At 37.6% G+C, this 19,926-nt stretch overlaps 1 protein-coding gene across 2 annotated transcripts; it reads right to left on the reverse strand.

Moving 5' to 3' along the window:
• Nucleotides 1–15,225: 15,225 nt before the first annotated feature.
• LOC115743372 (protein SIEVE ELEMENT OCCLUSION B-like) lies at nucleotides 15,226–19,920 on the reverse strand. 2 transcript variants are annotated; one of them, XM_030678122.2, is made up of 8 exons: nucleotides 19,834–19,920; nucleotides 19,542–19,803; nucleotides 18,235–18,324; nucleotides 17,625–18,058; nucleotides 17,250–17,344; nucleotides 17,029–17,159; nucleotides 16,329–16,805; nucleotides 15,226–15,997 (listed from the first exon to the last, which is right to left on the reverse strand). In XM_030678122.2, the coding sequence occupies exons 2-8, from the start codon at nucleotides 19,776–19,778 to the stop codon at nucleotides 15,458–15,460; spliced, it is 2,004 nt and encodes a 667-aa protein (XP_030533982.1). In that variant the 5' UTR covers nucleotides 19,779–19,803; nucleotides 19,834–19,920; the 3' UTR covers nucleotides 15,226–15,457. The 2 variants fall into 2 exon arrangements, with proteins under 2 accessions (XP_030533982.1, XP_048128406.1); XM_048272449.1 differs by lacking the exon at nucleotides 19,834–19,920 and having other exon boundaries at nucleotides 19,542–19,829.
• Between the last annotated feature and the right edge of the window lie 6 nt (nucleotides 19,921–19,926).

Genomic DNA, 19,926 nt, shown 5'->3' on the forward strand with positions numbered 1-19,926 from the left:
CACGATCTTCCGCTGAATCTTGCCCAGAAATGTGAAAGGTAGTGAAAATTCGGGGAAAGATGGTGAAGATCCAGGGAAAGAACAACATTGCAGATTATGTGATCAAGTTTCTCTCGTCTACCCCCTTCCTCCTACTCCAGATGTGCAAGAAGAATCAAAATGAGTTTAAACAGCAAAATGTAAAACGAACGGAAGGAGATACTTGATGGTTAAATAAATGACACTTCTCCGCCCTTTGTTGTTGATCTCCGGGACATCATTTTAATATTTTTATACAAACTCAAAAAAGGTATTGCAGTCCGGTGAAAAGATTTCCGATCTATCGTGATACTTACCCCGATGATTTAGTGATTACTGGTAAAGCTATAAATGACTTTTAAAGACATCAAAATATTATTATTATTTTGTTTTACTTACCCAAAAAAAATTATTATTATTTTCACCCTATTATTTAAGAAATTTTCCATTGGACCGTATAAAAGATGCCGTCCTTGGGATCTCGATAAATCCATTCTTTACATTCAAATCGAGTCTAGCCTGTCATTAGGTTTCTCTCCCTACTCTTTACAATGGCTGCCCCAGGCGATGAAAGTGGAAGTTTAGCCAAGCTTCCCAAGGTAATGATTTATTTCTGAATCTTTACTATCTTTCCCTGAATCGTGCTCAACAATTTGAAAGATAGTGAAGATTCAGGGAAAGAAGAACATCGGAGATTATGTGGTGAAGTCCCTCTCGTCTCCCCCTTCCTCCTACTCCGGATGTACAAGAATAACCAAAATGAGTTTAAATAGGAAAATGTAAAACAAACTGAAGGAGAATCTTGATGGTTAAATAAATGACACTTCTCCGCCTCTGTTGATGATCTCCGGGACAGCATTTTAACATTTTTATACAAATTCAGGAAAGATGCCGCAGTCCAATAAAAAGATTTTCGACCCATCGTGATGCTTACCTTGAAAATTTAAAGATTACTGGTAAAACTATAAATCTATGTAAGACTTTTCAAGGCATCAAAATATTATTATTTTTGGCCATATTATTTAAGAAATTTCCCATTGAACCCTACAAAAGGGCCAGTCCATGGGATTTCGGTAAACCCATTCTTCACATTCAAATCAAGTCCGGCCTGTCTTTAGGGTTTCCCTCTCTGCTCTTTACAATGGCTGCCCACGGCAATGAAAGTGGAAGTCTAGCCAAGCTTCCCAAGGTAATGATCTATTCTTGAAATTTCACTATATTTCACTAAATCTTACCCAGCAATATGAAAGATAGTGAAAATTCAGGAAAAGATAGTGAAGATTCAGGAAAAGAAGAACATTGGAGATTATGTGGTGAAGTCTCACTCGTCTCTCCCTTCCTCCTACTCCAGATGTACAAAAAGAACCAAAATGAGTTTAAACCGGAAAACGTAAAATGAACGGAATGAGAGTCTTGATGATTGAATAAATGACACGTCTCTGCCCTTTGTTGTTGATATCTGGGATAATATTTTAAAATTTTTGTACAAATCCAAGAAAGATGTTGCAATCTAGATAAAATATTTTCGATCTATTGTGATACTTACTTTGAGGATTTAGTGATTGATGGTAAAGTTATAGATCTATGTAAGACTTTTCAAGGCATCAAAATATTATTATTTTTTTTCGCCCCATTATTTAAGAAATTTTCCATTGAACCCGATAAGAAGAGTTGTCCTTAGGATTTCGGTAAACACATTCTTCACATTCAAATCTAGTCCAGCCCGTCCTTGGGGTTTCTCTTCCTCCTCTTTACAATGGCTGCCGCTGATGATGAAAGTGGAAGTATAGCGAAGCTTCCCAAGGTAATGATTTACGCCTAAATCTTTACTATCTTTCCCTGAATCTTACCTAGCATTGTGAAAGATGGTAAAGATTCAGGGCAAGAAGGACTTTGGAAATCATGTGGACTCGTCTCTCACCTTCCTCCTAATTCAGATGTACAAGAAGAACCAAAATGAGTTTAAATAGGAAAACACAAAACGAACGGAAGAAGAGTCTTGATGGTTAAATAAATGACACTTCTTCACCCTTTGCTGTTGATCTCTAGCACATCATTTTAATATTTTTATACAAATTCAAGAAAGATGTCGTGGTCCAATAAAAAGATTTCCGACTCGTCATGACACTTATCTTGAAGATTTAGTAATTGCTAATAAAGCTATAAATCTATGTAAGACTTTTCAAGACATCAAAATATTATTATTTTTTACGCCCTATTATTTAAGAAATTTTTCATTGAAGCCTATAAATGGGCCGTCCTTGGAATTTCTATAAACCCATTCTTCACATTAAATTCGAGTCCAGCTCATACTTAGGGTTTCTCTCGTTGCTCTTTACAATGGCAGTTACCAGCGATGAAAGTGGAAGTCTAGCAAAACTTCCCAAGGTAATCATCTATTCCTGAATCTTCATTATCTTCCCCTGAATCTTGCCCAGCAATATGAAAGATAGTGAAGATTCAGGGAAAGAAGAACATTGAAGATTATGTGGTGAGGTCTCTCACGTCTCCCCCCCCATCCTCCTTCTCTAGAGGTACAAGAAGAACCAAAATGAGTTTAAATAAGAAAACGCAAAACGAACGGAAGGAGAGTCTTGATAGTTAAACAAATGACACTTCTTTGCCCTCTGCTGTTGATATCCGGGACAACATTTTAACATTTTTATACAAATTCAAGAAAGATATTGTAGTCCAGTAAAAAGATTTTCAACCGATCGTGATACTTATCTTGAGGATTTAGTGATTGCTGGTAATGCTATAAATCTATGTAAGACTTTTCAAGACATCAAATTATTATTATTTTTTCGCCCTATTATTTAAGAAATTTTTCATTGAGCCCTATAAAAATGGCCATCTTTGGGAATTCAATAAACCCATTTTTCGCATTCAAATCGAGTCATGTCCATCCTCAAGGTTTCTCGCATTGAAAGTGGAAGTCTAGCCAAACTTCCCAAAGTAATGATCCATTCTTGTATCTTCACTATCTTCCCCTGAATCTTGCCCAACAATGTGAAAGATAGTGAAGATTTAAGGAAAAATAGTAAAGATTCAGGGAAAAAAGAACATTGGTGATTATATGGTGAAATCTCTCTCGTCTCCCTCCTTCCTCTTACTCTAGATGTACAAGAAAAACCAAAATTAGTATAAATAAAAAAACGTAAAACGAACGGAAATAAATGACACTTTTCCGCCCTCTGTTGTTGATCTTCGGCACAACATTTTCATATTTTTGTGCAAATTCAAGAAAGATGTTGTAGTCCGTTGAAAAGATTTCCAACCCATTTATACTTACCATGAGGATTTAGTAATTGCCAGTACAGTTATGAATCTATGGAAGACTTTTCGACGTCAAAATATTATTATTTTTTCACCCTATTATTTAAGAAATTTCCCATTGAACCCTATAAAAAGGGTCGTCCTTGGGATTTCGGTAAAGTCATTCTTTGCATTCAAATTGAGTCCAGCCCGTCCTTAGGGTTTGTCTCCTTGCTCTTTACAATGGCTACCGCCGACAATGAAATTGGAAGCCTGCCAAGCTTCCCAAGGTAATTATCTATTCCTGAATCTTTACTATCTTGCCCTAAATCTGGTCCATCAATTTGAAAGAAAGTGAAGATTCAGGGAAAGAAGAACATTGGAGATTATATGGTGAAGTCTCTCTTAGTCTCCCCCTTCCTCATACTTTAGATGTATAAGAAGAACCAAAATAAGTTTAAACAAGAAAACGTAAAACGAACAGAAAAAGAGTTTTGATGATTAAATAAATTACACTTCTCCACCCTCTGTTGTTGATCTCCGGGATAATATTTTAACATTTTTGTACAAATTCAAGAAAGATGTTGCAGTCCATTGAAAGTATTTTCGACCCATCATGATACTTAGTTTGATGATTTAGTGATTGCTGGTAGAGCTATAAATTTATGTAAGACTTTTAAATGTATCAAAATATTATTATTTCTTTCGCCCTATTATTTAAGAAATTTCCCATTGAACCCTATAAAAAGGTCCGTCCTTGGGATTTCGGTAAACCCATTCTGTACATTCAAATTGAGTCTAGCCCGTTCTTAGGGTTTCTCTCCCTGTTCTTTACAATGGCTGCCACCGATGATGAAAGTAGAAGTCTAGCCAAGCTTTCCAAGTTAATTATCTATTCCGTAATTTTTACTATTTTCTCCTGAATCTTACCCAACAATTTGAAAGATAGTGAAGATTCGGGGAAAGAAGAACATTAGAGATTATATGGTCAAATCTCTTTCGTCTCCCCCTTTTTCTTACTTCGGATGTACAAGAAGAACCAAAGTGAGTTTAAACAGGAAAATGTAGAACGAACGGAAGGAGAGTCTTGATGGTTAAATAAATGATACTTCTCTGCCCTCTGTTGTTGAGCTTCGGAACAATATTTTAACATTTTTGTACAAATTCAAGAAAGATGTTGTAGTCCGCTCAAAAGATTTCCGACCCATGATATCCATGAGTATTTAGTGATTGCTGGTAGAGCTATAAATCTATGAAAGACTTTTCAAGGCATCAAAATATTATTATTATTATTATTTTTGCCCTATTATTTAAAATTTTCCATTGAACCCTATAAAAAGGGCTATCCTTCGGATTTCGATAAACCCATTCTTTACATTCAAATTGAGTCTAGGCCGTCCTTAGGGTTTCTCTTCTTGCTATTTACAATGGTTGTCCCCGGTGATGAAAGTAGAAGTCTACCAAGCTTCCCAAGGTAATTATCTATTCCTGAATCTTTACTATCTTCCCCTGAATCTTGCCAAGCAATTTGAAAGATAGTGAAGATTCAGGGAAAGAAGAACATTGGAGATTATGTGGTGAAGTCTCTCTCGCCTCCCCTTCCTCTTACTCCACATGTACAAGAAGAACCAAAATGAGTTTAAATAGGAAAATGTAAAACGAATGGAAGGAGAGTCTTCATGATTAAATAAATGACACCTCTCCGCCCTATGTTGTTGATCTCTGGGACAATATTCTAACATTTTTGTACAAATTCAAGAAAGATGTTGCAGTCTAATGAAGGGATTTCCGACCCATCGTGATACTTACCTTGAGAATTTAGTGATTGCTGGTAAAGTTATAAATCTATGTACGACTTTTCAAGGCATGAAAATGTTAATATTTTTTTCTCCTATTGTGTAAGAAATTTCCCATTATACCCTATAAAAAGGGTTGTCCTTGGGATTTTGGTAAACTTATTCTTCACATTCAAATTGAGTCTAGCTCGTCCTTAGGGTTTCTTTTTGTGCTCTTTAAAATGGTTGCCGCCGGCAATGAAAATGAAAGTCTAGCTAAGCTTCCCAAGGTAATGATATATTCCTGAATTTTTATTATCTTTCCCTGAATCTTGCCCAGCAATGTGAAAGATAGTGAAGATTTAGGGAAAGTTATAAACATACTGACCGAGCTGCTGAACAAGGTAAACATTGGAGATTATGAACAAATTCAAGAAAAATGTTGCAATCCAATGAAGAGATTTCCAACTGTTGTGATACTTACCTTGAGAATTTAATGATTGCTGGTAAAAGTTTGATATCTAGTTTTCAGACTAGATTTGTACATGGAAAAAGAAGTTCTCTATATGCTTGTCATTTTCGTCAGAATTTGAGCACCTTTTTCTCAGTTGCTATTTTTTCATTTCTCATTTTGCTCATAATGTCTATTCTCTAGTTAAGTTGAACCACTAGAAGTTATTGGACTATATGCCGTAAATATGTGGTGTGCCGTCGGAGAAATGCAGGACTATTTGCTCGAGTATCGACTAGTTAGACAAACAATCATTTGACCAGATAAGGATGGAGATGGTAAGAGATTATACCATCATTGTATGCATGCTTGTATCTGAATTAGGAAGGTAATGGTCAGAAACTGTTTGGTAGCCTTGCATGTACGCTTGTGTCTGAAGTAACTGTCAGACTACATCAAAACGAGATTTGATATGCGTTGTTGTGAATGTCGATTTTCCTTGTGAAACTCAATTGTCATTCTACTTCCTTTATGCTAAATAGTCTCGATTCCGATGGAGGAAAAAATAGCATCAGGTGATTCAATTGTGGGCATACTTGAAAAAGCTCTGTTGTAATAATTATCTATGTGGACGGTCACTTCGCCATTTGCCACTGGAAGACGTTAGTGATTATTTTTCAACTTATTATGTTAACTTTCACATGAAAAATCTAAAAAGTGATTGCTGAATGTACCAAAAGGCCTAACTATTCAATTGCGAATCGTGATGAGCTTAACAATTTTAGGTTACGAAATCGAATGTGAACTGCCATCCACAATTCAGAGCCTTGTTTTTGTTGTTGTTGCACTATTACGGATGATTTGAAAGCCCTAATGGAACACATATTTACGCTAAGCCACTGTTGCAAGAGATGAAAGGATCAAGAGCTTTAGCAATCTTGGATGGTGATGCGGTTGAACGGGGTAGATATAACTTTCGATCCGTTACGTGACGCTTGTTATGATAGGATTCCATGTAACCGCAACCGTTGCTTCTTCAAGCGATAGGGATAATGCAATCGAAATCATAGTTGTTGTTCGTGCATTCGATGTTCTGATTGATCTTGTTGGTTATTAGACTGTATTAACAAATCATATATGCATGATGGATCAATTGCTGCTGGGGGCGTTATGACAACCTTATAGGAATGTTTGGGATAGAGCAGGTTTGGGCAGTTGGTTTTAGTTTGAGAATGGAATGAATATTTACAGTAATAGAGTAACTTTTGAAAGTTCAGAATCAGGTACCCGGATTTAAGATCTATCCCATACCTCACTTATGCTCTTGCTCTCCCCTTAATGTGTTTAAGCCTTTTTTGCCGATTTTAAGAAGTCATATTTAACTTACTGAATCAATTATGGAAGCAGTCGAATAGTTGACATGAGGGATTAACTTGGTGACCTCATTAGTTGCATTGGACCTCTCTGCCATTCTCATGTTCTTACAAGGGAACGAAATTACTAACGATAAAAAAGAAAAAGAGGTCTGATCAAAAGAGCTATAAATTTTTTCATCAGTTTCTTTTCAGAATTTCACCTATTGTTTGCAGCCAAATAATTAGTAAGGATCGTTGCTTTTCTATCACATTCTTAGGCATCTAATTTTGTTCTAACAACTGAGGTTGACATTGTGTTTAGCATCTCCATTCTTAGAACGGAAGTTTAACTAATTGAAGGTTTTAGAAGCTTGTGGGTGATGAGAACACCCTTTGATGATAAGAGTCATCTCATATCTTTTTCACATCAACAGATCGTTTGAGCGATAGAGATGACACAAGCCTTGGTCGGAGTTTTGGTCAATAGCTTGCTTTTAGCTGAAGGACTAGTGGCTGAGTGATTAGAGAGAGCTTTTACATAAATACACTTAAGGTATTTATAGGTGGTGACATCTAAATTCTTTCTCAATTAGTGAATTTATTGCATAAAAAAATTACGGACTGGACTCAATCTCTAGAAAAAATATCCGTACCGCATGATCTTACATTTCTGCATCAGGGAATGAGAGAGATGTTTTTCATTTAGCATCTTCGCATCGAACGTTGTTTTCCGGCAACTGGGCCATCATTCAACACTTCTAATCCTGATGGAGAAATGTCCACCCGACCAGCAAGCCATATGATCCAATTCTGCTTCAATTATGTGTTGATTTAAGCAAAGCAAAATAGCTAAGGGGTGAATGATAACTATTCTATTCCAGAAATAGATTTTTGGCTAAAAATATTTTTTTCTATTTCTATTTCTGGATGAGTTTTTGAGCAAAAAAATGCGTTTGATAACGACATAAAATTTCCACTCCTAAAATAGAAATATATTTGACAACTGTTGATCTTATGGCTTGTTGGTCGGGTGGTCGACAGCGAGGGGCGGCGACACGCGATCGACAGTGACGGCGGCTGGCGACCGGCGGCGACGGCCGGCGGGGGTAGGCAATGACCGGCCAGGGGGGTCGGGTTGTGGTCGGCGACGACGGGTATTTAAGAAAAAGTGAGATTTCTATTTTTGTTTCTTGGAGAAGTAGAAAATTATTGTTTCTCATTTCTTCTTCAAATTTATTTCTAGAACAACATTTTGCTTCAGAAATAGAAAAATAGAATTACATTACCAAACGAGTTTCTGTTCCAGCAATAGGTTTGGAACATAAATTCTATTTCTGGATGGTTTTCATGCACCCCCTAAACCACTGTCCTCTCTGAAATCTTGAAGGCAAGAGGGCAAATCATCACTTTGGAAGTTGAATAGCATGAAAGAAACTTGGCGCATAGAAGTGAGAAATCAGAAGATAAAGAGGTATTGGCAAGCTAAAAAGGCAGAAAAGGAAGAGAAGGCTCATCGGATACATGTTTTAGGATATAAAAAGGGCAGCACTATTTTCACCCTCATTTTGACTAAGGTACTCCTTTTGTCGAGTTAAGTTACCAAAACACCATTCTCTTTATTCAATTTATTGTTTCTTGTTTTTTTATCAGGCTAATCTGCAAAACTATATTTGCTTCTATATCTGTCATTAGTTTTAGAAAATAAAATGCTCCATCGCACTTATTGTTGACACCTAAATTTTGATATTCAGAAATTCATTCATTTAAGCATAAAATGAGGGTTAGATATAATTCTCACAAAAAAAAAAAAATTCCTCATGCATTGCGTATCTATTTTCTGTCGGTCATGTTATTACATTTAAAGTCGGATGTGAGTCAATTGAGCTTAATTTCACAGGTGGTTGGACTAGGCTCATTTTTAAGTTTTCAACCAGCACAAAGGGGTGTGATGAATTTCCATAAGTCATATTAGACCTAGTTTCATGCCAATTTTAGTCCATTTGAGCTTAATTATTTAATTAGGGCTTGTAGTTAAAGGTCCATTATTCAGAATAAGTCTTAATTGAGCCTGAAATTTTGATTCGAGCCCATAATTAAGCATGTAAATTTCGGTCAAGGCATGGTAGGGGCTGCTGAAATTCCTATGAGGGTATGGACTTGATTTTAATATAAATTTAGCCCGTTTGAGCTCTTATAATTGTAAAAGGCCCTTAGTTAGTTACCTATTTGATTAGATAAGGTCCAATTAAGTCCGGAATCACAAAAGAGCCCATGTGACATGGAGAATTCGTCCATTTCATCATCCTCATTCATTTGGCCGAAAATTGATAGTGTCCTAGGGGATTAGGACTCTTCTGGAATAGGATTTAGTTAAGAGTTCTATTAGTTGAGGGTCTTATCTTATGAGTGTCCTAAAAAACTAAAATTCTATCATTATTCAGCAAATAACTGAGAGTTTTAGTGTAATAGGGCTCTTAAAATCTAATGGCTCACAATGGATCCCGTCCTAAGTAGAACTCTTGATCCGATGGCTCCCGACGAATCCTATTTGTACTAGAACTTCGAGCTCGAGCTCTATATAAGGAATTCCCATCTCAAGCCATATGGGTTCAGCTCTACATCATGAGTCGGCACTCTTGAGCCTCACACTTATAGAAATTTCATGAGAGAAAGAAAGAGGAGATCAGCTAAGTTCCAGCCCACCGATCGCCTAGAGCAGTTTTGCACCAATTGACCGTGTGTCGCCGTCCCTATACTGTTCGACTCCTGCCAGCCACCACGGTGTTTAGCACTCGTAGATCTATCACTAGCCGCTGATGGTGTGGCGATCTGACCTCTGGAGCTTCCTTTCCAAGCCTGCAAAGCCGCCGATGTACCTGTTGCTCTGTTCTGCCGACCAACCACTGCTTCGCCTCTGTTCAGCCCCATTTGAGGTTGATCCAACCTTGTTTTTTTTATTGAAATTAAGTTACTAACTCCCTTGCTATGTGATGTTAAGATCCCTTGAAAGTTTAGAGCTTAAATTCAACCAAAAAGGCGCTTTCTTGAATGAGTTACCTAGGTTCTGCACTGCTGAAATTCTTTGGAAAAGGTACGAGTTTCACATCTTTTGATTGCAATTTGTATTTACTCACTTGATGATTTGCACATGTATTCTAATTCCATGATGAATGAACATTGGTTTGCAAGAAAAATTAGAAAATTTGATCTTTTCCCATCAATTCTATGCAAACACCGAAAATTGGAGATTGTGGGTAAGAAACTGATTTTTTAAGTAAATTCAACTTGTTCATGAGTTGATTGAATTTTATACTCTTGAGAATTGATTAAATATGCTTTGAAACCATATCTTTTTTTCAAAGTAAAATTTATTCAACAATTGTCAAGATTGAATTGAATGAATTGGAAAAGGCAGAATTTTTTGTGAAGTTAGATAATTTTCGACACCCTATGCTCTCATGGCGGAACCTTACATACGGATGAGCTTTGTTGTGACATCTCTTGCTCTTAAATTATTGGACTATGTTTATCCATTGTTCGTTAAATGTCATCTCTATGCTATGGATAAATATTTGAGCTTAATTGGAGAATATCTGATTTTGATTGAGTTTTTGAGCTAGTTGCCATCTCACAATTTCAGCCACCCCTCTCAAATTTTCAAAATTTAAAGATCAATTGACTCATTTTTATTTTATTTTTGTCATGCTTGTTTGTTTTTTATTGTTATAAAGTTTGCACAATTTTAAATAAACATGCCCATAATATATGCTCTCCTATGTAGATGTGGCCGGTTCCGGTTCCGGTTCAGAACCCCGGTTCCAAGGCCCAATTGCTCTTTTCACCTGACCTCCTCCTTTTTTTTTTTTATTTTAAAAAACGGGTTGGAACCGACCCGGAACCGGCGGTTCTGGGCCGGTTCCAATAATTTACAAACCGGAACCGGCCCTTGGGGGCCGGTTCCGGGTTGGAGCCGTGGGCCGGGTTAACGGGCCGGTTCTGGGCCCACGGGTCCATTTGGCCACCTCTACCCTTATGTGCCCTATTCCGTCGAAAAATTACATCACACATCTTGTTCATGATCTTATGGAATGAGATGGTGATTTAATATTGAATTTCGTGTTCTGCTCTTTGGTAAAATGGATGATGTCATTCTATACAATTATCCCGATACCGGCCCGAATCTTCGAGGATGTAGCGGATAAAATCTTGCTCTAGCCCGGATCTCTAGGAATGAGAGGATTTATCAAAAAATTCAGAATATTAAGATATATTATAGGCATTTTTGTTTGTTTTTGTTCAAACTTTTGATTGTTTTCCTTTTGTCATTATTTTTATAAAAAAAAAAACAAAAAAAAATCGTTCTTTTTGGCGCCTAATATATATCTTTTTTTCCTTTTAGAAGATAGAGGAGCGAAACAATCAATCTAATGATATTGGAAGACCCAAAAGATTCTTCCAATGTATCATTTCTGGGTCCAATTGAATTCATTGGTATAGGAAGAAGCCCTGTCAAATAGAGATTTTTTCTTTCGACCATATTTCGATTGTTAATATGATATATAAGGACCGCTACTACAAATAGTATTACAGCCTTGATAGTGAAATATCGATTGCTAGTTGAACCTTATGAATTGCGTGAAAGTGGGATACTCCAAATTCGAGGGTCCAAGAGTTTTATAAAACGTTCTTAGTGGAAAAAAATGTGAATGAAAGATCCCACGAAATTAAATTGGGTCCATGAATCTAAGAAATAGTGAGAATTCTTGATCTCTCTCAATATCTCTCTCAATTCGAAAATCTAAGATTTGAATTGATATCCTTTCATTGATTTCTCCTAAAAATTTCATTTCAATTGGAATTTGGCTATTCACCATGTACGAGGATCCCCGCTAAGCATCCATGGTTGAATGGTTAAAGCACCCAACTCATAATTGGCGAATTCGTAGGTTCAATTCCTACTGGATGCATGCCAATGGGACCCCACAATAAATCTATTGGAATTGGCTCTATACCAATGGAATCTGATCATCCATACATAACGAATTGATGTGGTATATTCATATCATAACATATGAACAAACAGTAAGAACTCCAATTCTTATTGAGACCGGAACTCATAGGGAAGAAAATCGATTTATGGATGGAATCAAATATGCAGTATTTACAAACAAAAGTATTTGGTTATTGGGGAAAAATCAATATACCTTTAATGTTGAATCGGGATCAACTAGGACAGAAATAAAGCACTGGGTCGAACTCTTCTTTGGTGTCAAGGTAAAAGCTATGAATAGTCATTGACTCCCTGGAAAGGGTAGAAGAATGGGACCTATTGCGGGACATACAATGAATTACGGACGTATGATCATTACGTTTCAACCGGGTTATTCTATTCCACCTTTTAGCAAGAAAAGAACTTAAATCCAAATACTTAATATTAATAGCATGGCGATACATTTATACAAAACTTCTACCCCGACCACACGCAATGGAGCCGTAGATAGTCAAGTGAAATCCAATACACGAAATAATTTGATCTATCGAAATCATTCAAATCACATCGATCAATCAAAAAGGGATTTTTTTTTTCATGAAATTGGCACTGAAATGGCATTAATTTTTTCAATTAATGTAACCAAGTCTCCGAACTCATTTTTCTACGGTGTGCAGAAATAAAATAATTCTTCCGGTATTTTATTAAGATTTCTAATCAATCTTCCATAAATGATTAGTAGCGACTCCGACTGAATATTTTTTTCGTGAGTAAACCTAAGTTGCGATTCGGTAGGACTTGGAAGGGTCCGAATTAGATTAGTTGATTTAATTAACCCGATAATCCGGTAACCTGATCTTAGGTCGCGACACCTATCAATGTATCAATTTGCCATACTTCATGGTTTCATTTTTATTTTCATTCACCAGAAATTTCTATTTATGACAGCTTAGGAACACATTATTAACTACCTTTTTTTCATAATAGTGTGGGTGAAACTCTATTTCAAAGTCAATGATTGAAATCAATTCCTTAAGCGATCTTGACCAAAAAAAAAAAAAAAAGGAAACGATAAGATGATCAAAATATGGAAAAAAATATCAATTTGTTAAAAGCATTATCAAATGTTAAACATATTTATATTCAAATCATATCTAAATAAAGGAAAAAAACATGAAACTTCTTGCTGCTTAACTCCTAAAAGGTAATTAATATCGCTTGTAAATTCAATTTCATAGCATGTGGATCAAAAACTTTAAAATATGTGGGTTCATTGGAAAGTTAACTATAAAGGTAAGATATATGTGGGTTCATTGAAACCATAGGGATATTCTCTAGTGGCACATCAAGTGTCATGATACATAAAGAGAGAGAATGATGACTGACAAAAGGGATGACATATAAAATATCTCTATTATGTGAGGTATTATCCATTTGTCATACTACCATATTGAATCCATATCAGTAGAGTTAAAAGCATTTGTGACCATGGATGGGTCCATGTCTTTTGATGCAATTACTGCCATGATTCGGTGTTTGAAACTTTATGGAATCGGATTGACTATTAAGAATAATTTCTAGACCAACATAAGGATGCGTATATATAGTACAATTTTAATTAACATAGCTCAAGTGGGAGAATGTAAAAGTTTTGTCATGTGGACTAAATTAATTATTATTATAATTACCGATTGATCTAATAAAGAAAATATATAAAGTTTCTTAATTAATCTAATATGGGGATGGTAAGTGTGGGCTAAGTTAAGCCCGGTCTGTGATGAGAGGATTTTTTCATGAAATTGGTACCAAAGGGGCAATAATTTTTTCAATTAATGTAACCAAGTCTCCGAACTCATTTTTCTCTGGTGCGCAAAAATAAAATAATTCTCGCGCTATTTTGTTAGGGTTTCTAATCAACCTTCCATAAATGATTAGTGGCGGCTCCGGTTGAATATTTTTTCATGAGTAAACCTAAATTGCGATTCGGTAGGATTTGGGAGGGTCTGAATTAGGTTAGTTGATTTAATTAACCTGATAATCCGTTAGCCTAATCTTAGATCGCGACACCTATCAAGGTATCAATTTGCCATACTCCATGGTTTCATTTTTATTTTCATTGACCATAAATTTCTATTTATGACAGCTTATGAACATATAATTAAGCGCCTTTTTTTCATAATAGTGTGAGTGAAACTCTATTTCAAAGTCAATGATTGAAATCAATTACTTAGGCGATCTTGACAAAAAAAGAAGAAGGAAAAGATAAAATGATCAAAATATGGAAAAAAAAATGTTAATTTGTTAAAAGCATGATCAAATATTAAACATATTTATATTCAAATCATATCAAAATGAAGGAAAAAAAACCATGAAACTTCTTGCTGCTTAACTCATGAAAGATAATTAATATTGCTTGTAAATTCAATTTCATGGCATGTGGATCAAAAACTTTAAAATATGCGGATTCATTAGAAAGTTAACTATAAAGGTAAGATATATGTGGGTTCATTGAAACCATAAAGATATTCTCTAGTGGCACATCGGGTTTCATGATACATAAAGAGAGAGAATGGCGACCGCAAAGGGGATGACATATAATATATCTTTATTATGTGAGGTGTTATCCATTTGTCATACTACCATATTGAATCCATATCGGTAGAGTTAAAAGCACTTATGACCATGGATGGCTCTGTGTCTTTTGATGCAATCACCGCCATGATTCGGTATTGGGGACTTTATGGGATCGGATGGACTATTAAGAATAATCTCTCGACTAACATCGGATACGCATATACGGTACAATTTTAATTAACATAGCTCAAGTGAGAGAATGTAAGAGTTTTTTCATGTGGACTAAATTAATTATTATTAGAATTACCGATTGATCTAATAAAGAAAAAATATAAATTTTCTTAATCAATCTAATATGGGAATGGTAAGTGTGGGTCGAGTTAAGCCCGGTCCGTGATGAGAGGGTCTAGCTAAAAACTTTATAAATAAAGCTTAAGTCCATTCTCGAACCGTAATGCATAAATAACATCACATAAAGAGTTATCACAGAACATGATATGTGAGGGGCAGTCTCATTGAAGCTAGTGATTCGGAGGGTGATAGAGCAGAAGCTCTTGAGCATTGGTTCCTCAGCACTTCGCATCAAGAACGACGGATCCTAAACAAGGTTCGTAAAGTCCTCTGCTCTGTAATTGTGATTTGTAAATTTAATTGTGGTGATCTTAAGGTGCCGCTTAAGGTTTTAATGGCGGCTTACATACTAGTCGCACCACACTCAATCAATGATACGTTAAAAAATGTGGAATGAGTTAAACTCAAATCCGATCTGTAAGCTTATATGTTGGACATCCATGAGGCACAACCGCACAGAGAAGCATTTTATTGAGAACAAAAGCACACTCTTCAAGTACTTAATAGCCCACGCTTCAAGTGGAAACGTTTTACATAGAGGCATTACAGGAACATAGCTGCTCCATACATAAAACGGCATAGACAAAGTTTAGAAGGGAGGGCTGGCAGACACAAAGCAAGCCCTCTTTATTCATTATACCTGGGGACATAGAGCACTCACGGAGCAAGCTCTCACCATTTTACTTGACTAGTGTGCACCATGGCAGCACTCGAACTTGACAATGTTGTTCATCATGCGCGGGCAGACCGGGCACTTCACGTCCTCCGGGATGTAGCCGACCATGTTTGGGATATAGAAGTGGTGGCACCTCGGGAGGACGTAGATCCGGTCGAACTGCTCCTTGAAGACCATGTCGAACGTCTTCCCGTTCACGTTCACAAGCTTCTTCCACGCCTCGTACTGCACCAGGACCTTCGTGACGTACACGTGGGACTCATTGATCACGACCCGAGACCCCTTGGTGAGGACCGCGAACCCGCCGTCCTTCTTGAAGTTGGTGTAGAGCCTGATGATGTCCTGCATAAGGGGTTCGTGCAAGTCCGCCCTGGTTTGCAGCTTGGAGAGCATGCAGCTCTCAAGGCGGGTCCAGAAGAGCTGCGATTTGGTGACGTTGAAGGCAACCATGGAAAACCCGTCGTCGATCATCTTCTTCAGCGACTCCTCGATCTCCTGGATGACCTTGGGTTCTTCCGCTCCATACAGGAAGATGTACTTCTCAGCCTTGATCTGATAAGAGACAGAAAAAACCAATGCTTTAATCAATGAAAAATAACTTGTGCTCATTTGTCTTATGTCAATATTGTAAATCAAACTGAAACACTCGTCTTACATTCTCAAAATTTTCGTACACAAGTTCCATTAGTAAAGAATAGACAACATGATAATGTAAAATAGTTTTTCATAGTTCTCATCTTATGCCATGGACGTCTTACAGATTCTAAATTTGAATCAAATTCTTGAATTACTGCATCAACTTAACTAAATTCATCTTCTACAACGCAAACTCAAAAATCTTTTCAAGTGAAGAAGGAAAAGAAGAAGAATAACAACAACTTACAGCTTCCTGTATCTTTGGGAAAATGAGGTCAGTCACCAAAAGATCAAACCAGCTAATGCCAGGCCTCGCCCACTTGTCTACTACTATTTCACCGGTGAAAGGGAAAGCCTCCCAGCCCCAAACTCTGATTGTGTTCATGGCATTTGGGTTTGAGACTTTCCCTTGTGGATCCAACACTGTCACCATGGTGTCTTGCCTAAAATGCCATTTCTCTTTAATGATTCTGATGGCCACCCTGTTGATAAGTTTCGGCGAGTGCACCGAGTACCACGGCATCTGCAACTGGAGGTTCTGGAACTGTTTGATCACCTCCTCGCCTTCTTGCTCGATGACAGGGACCCACACGATCTCGTACCGTTCCTCATGGAACTTGCGCTCGTTGTAGATCTTGATGAGGATCGAGAGGTCGTGAGAGGTCAATTTGAGGTCCGAAATCAGCAGCATCACATTCTTCCTCCGGAGCGACTCAACCTTATCCTATGTAACAAACGAGGAGGATCTATAAACATTGGTGCATCACGCGCTTTTTATTGATTGCACAAGTGGTGAAAACTATTTCTGTGTTTGATTCCAACAAATGTATGATTTAAAATTCTCGGCGAAAGACAATTTTACGACAGCGGCATGTTGTGTAAAATCTTGACGTATTGGACTAGTAACATAGAGTGATGTTAAACTGGAGAAAGTTGGAGACACGAACCCTTGTCTTCTTCGAGCCAATGAAGAGAGGCTGAGGATCATCCTTGATGTAAAACATGGCCTTGATCAGCTCCACATTATCAGTAGGGGCATTAAAGAGTCGCTGCAGCCTTTGGTACTCCTTAATTTCCTCTGCATTATGAAAAATGTTAAGTTTATTAGACCAATTAGTCCAACATATTTAGGGCTTAATTAAGTAGAAGAAGAGAAAACAAAATTTACCCTTTTTTTGTAGAAAATCTTCGTATTGTCTCTTGATAGTGTGGTGAATCATGTTCACTTTCCGCGCAAAGGAAGGCAGATCTTTTCCCTTGTTGCTGCAAAAACAACAAAAAGAAAGTTCTCATCAAGTTTTAGTCTTTTTGATCTAAACTACCCACATCAAGTAATTAGAAGTTAAACTCTTGTTCTACGAGTAAAGAGTCCTTCACCCTTGGTGAAGAACGAAAATTTGAAAAAGGATCGGGCTAAGGTGTAGTCCTCTATCATGTAGTATATAATTTAGACCATTAATAATGGTCTTTAATGACTAAAAGGCAAACTCTTTCGAAAGCAAATAACAAAGAAAAATTATAGTGCTTAGTTAGTTAAGCATACTCATCGACTGTGCTAATAAGGCTGGTGAACTGAATAGAGCAAGCAAGAACACTGATGATGATCTGATAAACGCTGCTCGCGACATCAATCATCGTGGACAGCTCGGGAACATCTTTCGAGTCGTGCTCGAAATCCACGATGCATTGGGTCATGTTCAAGGTGGTCTTGATCATTTCGTTGAGGACGCCAAAAATTTGGATCTTTTGCGGGTCCGAGGGCTTGGTGATTGCAGGCAACCCCTTCAGTATGGCCATGGACTCCGCGAGCTTGTCCGACGGTTCGACTCGAGCGAGTCGCCAGAAGTCGCCATAGAACACCGCAAGCGATGAAAGGGTGATCAGAGCCTTATTGACCCACGAGTAGCTCGACAGCTCGTGAAAGAGGGAGACCAACGTCTGGCGCACATTCTTGGTGTCCAGTGCCTTGCAAGTGAGCTGATGACAGGACGATGAGTTGATGCAAGAGATTAGTTATTTGCATCCTAAGTTTAGTTTAAGGGTATACACATGGAAGGAGGAAAAAAAAAAAAAACTAGAAAACGAACCAAAAACAAGTAAACTCGAAAGAAATAAAAAAAATCAATTTACTTGGAGGGAGATGAAGGAAGTACCTGACAACCCACTTCGTTGATGGCTGCCAAAGGTGGATTGAAGCCCTCTTTTAGAGGCTTGAATTCAGGGCTTCCAGATCCTTGAGTGCCCTACCATGATGAAGATCACTTTACTCTTAGAAAGGAATCGAGAGAGGAGGGGAGAAAACGAGAGACGCCATAGAAAAGATCTCGTTAAGTTCGGTGTAAAACACGGTCAGTTTGTACAAAAAATGAAATAACTCTTTAACCGAAGAATACAAAAAGCAGTTGCTTTTTCAAAACAATGTCGGCTTATTCTTTTCTTTTTGAAAAGAAACGCGCGATTACTAGGATTAGTGCTTGTTCAAAGTACATGGACGATGCAACACTTTCTAACATCAATTGTTTCTCCTTCAGCAGCAAAGCAAAGCGGGGTCCGTGTAGCCGTTTTGATGCAACATGGCTTCCAAGTACGAGGTTTGATGTTATGAAAATCACTTAGATTAAGATTAATCAATACCTTTTGACATTAAATCAACGTCGCTTCCAGCCGTTGGAACAGCAAAGCAACACGAAGAGCAAGCGGGTCCCCCCCGCGAATGGATCACCTGCCATAAAGGCAGGTGACATACCCCAATCCCCACCCTCCATTTTTTTTACTCCATTTCCCACAACCCCCCCCCCCTCTCTCTCTCTCTCTCTCTCCTATAAACAAGGATGGAGGGTGGGGAGCCGGATCCGTCCCCCCCTAAGCCCATTTAATATGTTGTCACTTCAATGTGGATCAGATTTTCACACTCCCAAATCTGATCTGATTTGGTCTTTTTTTAATTACTTTTATTACAACGTATATCTTTCTCTCCTCATTCTTCATTTAAGTTGGAAAAAAGAGAATGGGCAGATTGGTAATCGTATTCAACATTTTATCAGAAGTCAGCATTAAAATGGCTTCAGCCATCTCACAAAGGGGAGGAGGTTTGTTTACAAAAAAGTTGAAAGTACATTATTAAACGAAAATTCCTCTTTATTCTACGTTCAATCGAAATTATCACCGTATGAAACAATAAAAAAATGTTAACCAAATAAGTTTGGAATCCCAATACGTTCACTTCTGAGTTTTTGTCCACTACAAACTTTTTCCACAACCGGCCCCACTTCTTTTCTTTAAATGACTATCAATAGCTTCTTTTTAGTTAAAGAAGGTTTTGAACACTAGAGAAGCATCAGATGAAAAGGGTTTTGCACATGGGCTCACGCATGCAAAATTCAGAAAAATTGGAGCAGTCTTATCTAAACTTAATTGGGGGACTATTCCCACAATTTTATGGCACTAAGTTGGTGATTACCTTAGGGTTGACGATGGAGTCGACGATGGCAGTGGTCCCATGGAGGGTGTTGTCGACGAGATGGAAGAGAGACTGAACATCCACGTCTCCTTCCTCGGGAGCGTGAGCGTTCACCATCTCCTTCATAAACTTCTCGTCATCGAAAGAAGCGAGCAGGTTGGTCCACATGCTCTGGTCGATCTGATGGGGCTTGCCTTTGTGGTCCATTCCCAAGAGATGGGCAAGGATTGTGGCCATTGTTGAATCTCAGAGAGGGAGAGAGGGGGTCTAGGGTTTGAGTGAGAGTTTGGAGAGAGCAAAGCAGGGAAGGAAGGAAGAAGATGCAGGTGGTGCGGTGCGGGGAGAACCTTAGGATGCATGCTCTATTTATAGCCGTGGATGTGAG

Source organism: Rhodamnia argentea, chromosome 1, assembly GCF_020921035.1.
Source record: "Rhodamnia argentea isolate NSW1041297 chromosome 1, ASM2092103v1, whole genome shotgun sequence".
Classification (NCBI taxonomy): domain Eukaryota; kingdom Viridiplantae; phylum Streptophyta; class Magnoliopsida; order Myrtales; family Myrtaceae; genus Rhodamnia; species Rhodamnia argentea.